The sequence below is a fragment of the Mus pahari genome, chromosome 7 (genome assembly GCF_900095145.1).
Source record: "Mus pahari chromosome 7, PAHARI_EIJ_v1.1, whole genome shotgun sequence".
Taxonomy (NCBI): Eukaryota; Metazoa; Chordata; class Mammalia; order Rodentia; family Muridae; genus Mus; species Mus pahari.
In genome coordinates, this window is record NC_034596.1 from 62426312 (window position 1) to 62434229 (window position 7918).

At 33.2% G+C, this 7918-nt stretch overlaps 1 protein-coding gene across 1 annotated transcript in view; it reads right to left on the reverse strand.

Moving 5' to 3' along the window:
* The window catches only part of Mdga2 (MAM domain containing glycosylphosphatidylinositol anchor 2), a 744628-nt gene that overhangs the window by 207355 nt on the left and 529355 nt on the right, over positions 1 to 7918 (reverse strand). Inside the window, exon 6 of the mRNA XM_021202038.1 lies at positions 5186 to 5455. Coding sequence (XP_021057697.1) covers positions 5186 to 5455 — 270 coding nt within the window. The remainder of the gene's footprint in view (positions 1 to 5185; positions 5456 to 7918) is intronic.

The window sequence follows — 7918 nt, forward strand, 5'->3', positions numbered from 1 at the left end:
CTTAATAGATCTCTCCTAAATTTTATTTCCTTAAAATAGTCATACTTCTACATTATAAATTTTTCTGAAAGAGAGGTGTGTGTGTGTGTGTGTGTGTGTGTGTGTAAATAAATAAATCTTTAAAAAAAAAAAAGAGAGAGAGAGAGAGAGAGAGAGAGAGAGAGAGAGAGAGAGAGAGAGGAGAGGTGCATACACACATGCACACATGGATGTCTGTGGAGGCCAGAAAAGGATACCAGATCCTCTGGAGCTGGGTTTACAGTTGGTTTTCAAGCACTCCATCTATATGGTAGAACTTGAACTCATGTCCTCATGTCCTCTGGAAGAACACTAAGAATCACATTGACAGCTCTTATGACATACATTAAAATGTTAATGCCTTTAGTGTGTGTTTGGCATCTGGTGCATAGCAGGTACTTACCTGATGTTAGTGGCTGTTACTACTTAGGACTGATAAATTATAAATTGCTAGTAGGTCAAGCCATAGATGTTTACAATGACAAATATTCTCCTCCTGCTGCTCCCACCCCTGGTGCATATAAAAAGGAACATTTTGAAATGTTTGCTGTGCCAATACATCTTTCAGTGAAATAATTTCAGAATAAATGCTTAAAACTAAAAAAATATTTGAAGCATAGCTCTTCATGTATATAAACTTCAATTAGGTATATTAGCACCTTTTCCAACAGAGGTTCTTCTGTTCTGTGAGATTACACTATATTTCGGTGCAACTAGGAAAGTATAAATTCAGGCCCCGCTGAATACATATTGACGTTTTTTTCAGAACAGTTGAATTGTACCTCAATATTGTAATTATTTAATGTGTCAGCATAATAGATCAGGTCCAACAAAAATGTTATACCAATTTTGAAACTGAAGTGAAAAATGCTTACATAACCATTTGACAGAGGTCTGGGAAAAGGATTTGATAAAAGATGAAGACAACAGAGAGAATGTAGAAACATAAAGGGAGTTAAGGCATCCAGGGAGCCTGATGCTTTGAAACATATAATTTACAGAGTACCATGAACACAATAGTGACAGTAAGGCATGTCTGTAATTTATTTGACACATTGTCCATCAAAGGGCATCTGCAGCTTTTGCTACTTTCTTAGTCTTGATTTATATTGGCAATTTCCTCTGAATGTCATGTCCTTTATAGATGCTTAGCTGCTTTGACAAAGTGACTCGATTATGAACACTCTGAACCTCTCAATGAATTAACCCTTTGATGGGATCATATTTTCATGAGCTATTAGAACGAGATGTAAAACTAGATGAGACATAGCTAACAGTCCTGGGTCCTTGGGATTATGTCTTTAAAGGCTTTGATTTATTTCCAGTTCTATCATTTTACCACCTGTGCTCCATCCAACATGAGGTATGCTGACATGCCTCCTTACGTGCCCCCTGCCCTGATGTCTTGTCTAACCAGAGGCCCACATGAAGCACAGCCAAGTCTCCACAGATGCTCTTAAACCGACTGTTAGAAGCAAACCTTTTCACCTTTAAATTGTGTTTACTCAGGCAGTGTATAACAGCTAAGAAGTTGATTTACATACTCCCTTCATAAGAACGACCTGATGAGTACTATCAAAGTGGTTATCTGAGAATAAGGTCATGACAATGAACAACTATCTAAGGACCTCCTAACATGCCCCATCCTAGAAGGTTTCACCAACTCCCAAAATTACAAAGCCAGTAACTTATCCTTAAATCACAATGGACTTTTTGAGAATTAAAAAAAAATGCACTTAAATTCATAGTCCTAAGTTATTCTCTTTCTTTTTTCTTAAATAACAGATATGGATAAGCATATGTTACCTTAACAGATTTTTTTTTTGGGGGGGGGTATGCAAGAAGAACTAGAATTGTCAAGACTAGCTTAACCAACTAAGGACAATGGCAGCTTCATCCAATGTGGAAAAATAGGGTCAAATAATCTTTGGAAAGTAGAGGCAGGGGTAGACTTTATAGGTAATTCAAGAGTACAAGATCACTTTTAATTTCCTAATCATTTTTAATTTTCATAAATCTTAATAATAATATGCTCCTGATATACAAAATTCCATGAAAAGTGCTTTATTCAGTTATCAAAAGAAGTGGAAGTCACTTCATTCTTTAGTTCTTAGATTGAATATATGATTAAAAGCAGAAGATCAGAGAATAGATTTAATTACAGGTATAACAATGGGGAGTACTGAGATGCAAGCTTTTGCAAAACTAAAAATGACTAAAAGACATGTATGTATCTTACCTCAGTCCTGTGGTGGATCTCTTTATTCTCTGTGAGACCAAGCAGAGCTTTGAAATGATTGTTCTTTACTTTGCTTAACTTATTGGATACTTTGAAACTATGTTTTAGAGAGGTCTGCTGATACACCCCAGTTGTTTAAAGAAACAACATTAGAAGAAATCTCATTTGCATAATACTAATATTCAAAGGATAGTGCTAGCCCATTGAGACTTGCATGTTAGCAGTACAAGTTTCTGGCCCCAAATGATCCTGAATTGGAAGGGTCCAAAGAAACACATCTAGAGTTTTATGCTATTTTCGATCACATTTACATTTGTGATCTGAAGGCACTTAATAATTCCTACAATGTGCGGTGAATTTCTTGGCCAATGCTTTTTCAACAGTGGCTTGTGACAGAAGTCTGAGCATTTATAAACCTAGTGAATCACAATAGAAAACTTCACATGGAAAACAACACATTATCTAGTAGGATTGTGGAAGCACTGAACTCAGCCATTCAGGAAGAGATTAGGAACCAGCATAACTTTTTCCACACATATCAGGGGATTATTTCTTGCTTGACTTAGGAATATGTGTCTCAATCACTGTAAATTGTTTAAGGATCACATGAGAAGTGTTTTTTTTTTTTTTCTGTCTTAGACGTAACTTTTCTACTAATATTGTAAACCATGAAATTCATATTCATTTTGAGCTTGCTATATTTATGAAATGAGATATTGCATACAGAAAACAATATATATAAATCACACATTAATTTTACTGTAAAAATTTGTATTTTTAAGAAAAAGTCATGTTCCTAATTTTATGTGAAATGCTAGGGCAATTGTGGCACAAATGTTTTAGGAGCAGTAAAGCACTTACTGAGTGGATTTTAGATCCACTCCAGGAAATGGAGCCTATATCTGACACCAACACTGCCACAGCAGCGAAGAACCTGAGACTAGACAGATTATGACTGTAGGGGAAAACCTAATATTATATTCTGCTGAAGGAATATAGCAATAAAATGACTCCTAAGGAAATATTTTTATACTCATGGTTTGTTCAGTCCTCACCATAGTAGCTTCTTCCTGTAGGAAAAAGAAATTAACACAGAGTCCTGCACTGGCCAATGTGTAGACAGTGAAAGATGTCGACACACTCAATTCTGTATCAGATGTCGTCATCAAACCCTTTTGCTCAAGACTCAGTGATCTATGTGGAAGAGGAAGCAGAAGGTTGTAGGGCCAGGGAAATGACATCATGAAGATACAGCAGGGGCATTTTTCATAAGAATTCTCTGAAACTGTGGCAGCATTCATAGGGACTGCACAGGTTTAAGCTAGATGAGGTCCCAATAATGAAAAGGGAACATGGACATGGAGTTATACCCTTTACCAAGAAAATATGTTAATAATTTGCACATATGGGTACATCGCTGTGTATTGCCTCCTTTCTGGAGCATGCCTGAGGAACACAGACATTCTTGCCTGTCCTTAGAGTCAGTGTTACAAATGGCTCTGCTCTGCAAACTGTATTGAACTTATTACTTTTCCTTAAGTGAGCTTGTTTCTTTGATAAAATAAAATAAAATAAAATAAAATAAAATAAAATAAAATATTGGATCCATGGCACTTCAGGCAAAGTGTTGCAATGTTTTCATGTCCATTGTATAGCAAGATTTTACAGACTATTTCTCATATCCCTGATAACATAAGCACGTTGGCAGGACTAACACTCAAAGCCTGTTTCTAGCCTTTTTAATCCCATGAAGAAACATTATGGTAGTTTAATTAGTACTACTTTATTGTATCATGATGCAAAAAGAGATGGTATTAACACATCTCACGGTTACTGACTACACCATGGCCAACAATTCTGTAGCCAAGGGTATGGGCCATAGCATTTTGGTTTACATTACAATAATCTATGCTGTTTTTAAACAATATTATTTTGCCAAGGAGTACATTTCTAATGGATTGTTCAATGTCAGATATCTGGGCTCACTAAAATCACTACAATAATACACAAAACGACCAACATAATGTCAATGAACTCAATTATGCATTGCTCACATGTATATGTGCACAGGGTCTTCTTGGTCCTGTCTGTTTACCTGAAAATCATCACCTTCTAGGTTCATCCCTATTCAGTACCCTATTGGGTTACTATGACACAAAGCATAAGTATTTAAGTTCTCTTTAAATCTTATTTTCTTTTTTCAACAGTGGGGCTACATACTATATCAACGCACTAGCGGATAGCCAATCCTCCGCATCCCTGTCACTGCTAATTTAGGGGCTTATATTTTATTCCAGACCCTAAAATGGACTTTGCCTTTCTTTTTCTGATTTTTCCAAGTATTTCCATCAATGAGTCCTCCTGAAACCTTTCTCAATTGAATATGAAGTCTTCTGGGTATGAATTATATATTCCTTAATATTCTCAGTGGAGAAGTACTTGGGAATATTTTTGAAATTTTTATATTCATCTTTTATGCCTTACAAATAACATTATGTAATCATCAACATATTTTATATTCAATGTATATATAAGTAGAATCTTTTAAGTAAGATGACATATAAATCAAAATGTAAAGTCTTCTCTAAATGGGGTTCTATAAATATTGACAAATCATAAAGCTGATAAATTTATTAGCTCTAAGCTAACATATGCTCTCAGTGTATTTTGTTTTATGTAACACATTAGTAATTATATTTTACTGAAACATATTTTAAGAGCAAGTCAATAATACATTATTGTAAGTATTCTATAAAATTTCCTTCATCCAAATAAAATATCGGGATTTAAGACTTTTAGATTCTAGTTCTGATTAGATATTATGATTATTCATAAACATTTTTCAATATTTGACATATAAGTCAGTATTTGAGGAAATATTTTTAAATTAAAAGTGACAGTCTTTACTTTCTTTGCAGACAAACTCACCTCTCACAATGATGTTGGTGGACTTTTTTGCAGGGTTTCCCACATTATTATTGGCAATGCAGCTGTAAGTACCAGCATCATCAGAGGTGATGGCAGGTATGGTCAATGTCCCTCCATTTAAAACAATCTTTTCAGGCAGAGTCCCGAAGGACCTGACCCAGGTAAGAGAGGGTGTAGGCTCTCCTCCAGTTGTCACACACACTAACGTTATGGCCTCTCCAGGATTTACAACTATAGGATCATCCACCAAGAGCTTAATTGACGGAGATGCTAAAAGACACAAGCAGAAGACATGCATTTATTGAGATAAGCAGAACTGGGAATCAATAGCAGGTTTTATATTATTCATTCAAGTAATTAAATGGAAATGTTCTTTTTCTAAAAATTAGAGTGTCCTACTCAAACTTTAGCCAGATGTAATACTTCTGTATGTCAATTAAGCAGCATGAACTTATAGAACATTAAGTCTTTTACACCAGATGTAGTATTTTAAGGTTACTTTTAGAATCATTTCTATGGGCCAGTGTCAGTGCTATTTTTTTTTTTTTTTTTTGGCACCCTAGGAAAAGTCACACAAGACAATGCAAATATTATTCAATATTATTTGTGAATTTATTGTTCTGACACAAAAATCACAAAAGTGAGTAATGTTGTCAAATACAGCATCCACTTCTTCTTAGTGATATGCTACTTTTTTTTCTCATTCTTCGTAGTTTGGTCCTTGTGATTTTATGGAGTGGATGGCAGATTCTTTCACATTTGACTTAATTGAGGATGAAATGATTGATGCTTTCAACATAAATTTAGTCAATGACCACATAGAGAAAGCTGATTGTTGTACTTCAGATTCACAGTCACATTATGTGTTAACTCCGTAGTCAGGGAGGGTTAGGTTGTGAGTTCTCAAAAACACAGCTTTAAAATGCAGAAAGAAACTATCACAAATGTCCCAGAAGAAATACTGAGCCTACTACTTCTTTCATGTTTAATCATAAAATTCCCACAGAAAAAAATAAGTCTTTAAATTCTCAAGTTAAAAAGTAGACATATAAACATTCACTCAATTAAAAACACTTACCTTTACAACAAATATTTAAAATTGAAGCTATATAGAGAATATAAAATATTACACTCATACAGGCACAACTTACTTATAACACAATGCAAACATATATGATATTTTCATAAATGAAAGTAGTGGACAGGTATTTTATTGATGTTAAAGCTAATATGTTCAGGAATATTTGATGACAAAGTGAAATATATATATGTTAAATATATATATATAGTATATATTTAGAGTATATATTATATACATTGTATATATTATATTTGACTTCAGCTTTTCATTTCTTTTAAAAATCACATGTTAATATGCATGAATGTATGTATGTACATATGTATTTTATATATACTATATATATATATATATATATATAAATGCATTTAAATTCATGTAACTGCATTAATTTAAAAATTCTTAAGATCAGCTTAGAGATGCAACTTAGAATTCAAACCTATTAAATTGTGTGTTTTAATAAAATCCATCTATCTTTAAAAATGAAAGCAAGGGAAGATAGGGCAACAACTCTGTGATGAGGATTCATGAGAAAGAGTTGGGGAGGGAGTCTCTGACATTTTCCAGCATCCTTGTTGCTTGCTGACTCTTATAACATCATTAAAATAGCATGGAAATTTTCAAAATGTCACAACATCAGCTCCTCTGATGTTCTAGCATTAAATTACAAAGATTTACTATTAAAAAGATTTTGGGAAACACAAACATTAAAGGTGATGTGTGAAAGTCACCACAGTTGGGGAGAAAACAAAGTATATCAAGGAATTACTAAATATTAAACTAATGACTAGAAGATACCACCAATTAAATCTTATAAAATATGTATTGAACTTACTTATTAATATACCACCATCAAGATACAAATGAAATCCTCGTATAAAGACCATAAACATCGAATTTTCTTGAACTAGTATTTTAGAAATCCCAGTGTGTATCAAACTGTGTTTAATGTGCTTTACATCACATTTAAAATGTATGAAAAGAAACCAAGTCAAAGTTTAAGGATGTATATTAGGACTATAGAAACAACAAATTTCCATTAAATAGAAGAGTATTTGCTTATTAAAAGGCTTATTGGAGGAGGGGTAGTTTTCTGTAAGAAACTATGCAAAATGAAAAACAGAATAGAATTTCAAAGTTTAAAAGTCATTTACTATATAGCAAGAAATTCATTGTTCTGACTCCTCTGATATACAGAAGAACGATTACAATATTATCAATTGATATCCTTCTTCATGAATCTGGGATGAAAACAGTTCTGGGCATGTTAGGTTTATTAATGTTACCTTTTATTTTCTCAGATTGCTCTTGAAATTAAAAAAGTAGCCAATCAGATAACTGATGACATGACTAACAATTCTGAAGCCTTAGTAATATTCAAATGTATTTGCTATGCTAAATTTTCTAACTTTAAAGCTTAAGAAAATTACAAGGTTAAACGTTTGACACCCATGCATTAGCATGTAACACTTAGTGAACTTTTTGTAACCATATGGTTTTGTTTAAGAATTACAAGTGATTCTTAGAGGGTAAATGGAATCACACTGAGAGAGAGAAACTAAAGTATACAAAAACATTTAATTTTTAAGTATCATTTAAAAAAAGACTTTCCCATGGAATGACTCTTTTTTTTTTTTTTTTTTTTTTTTTTTTTA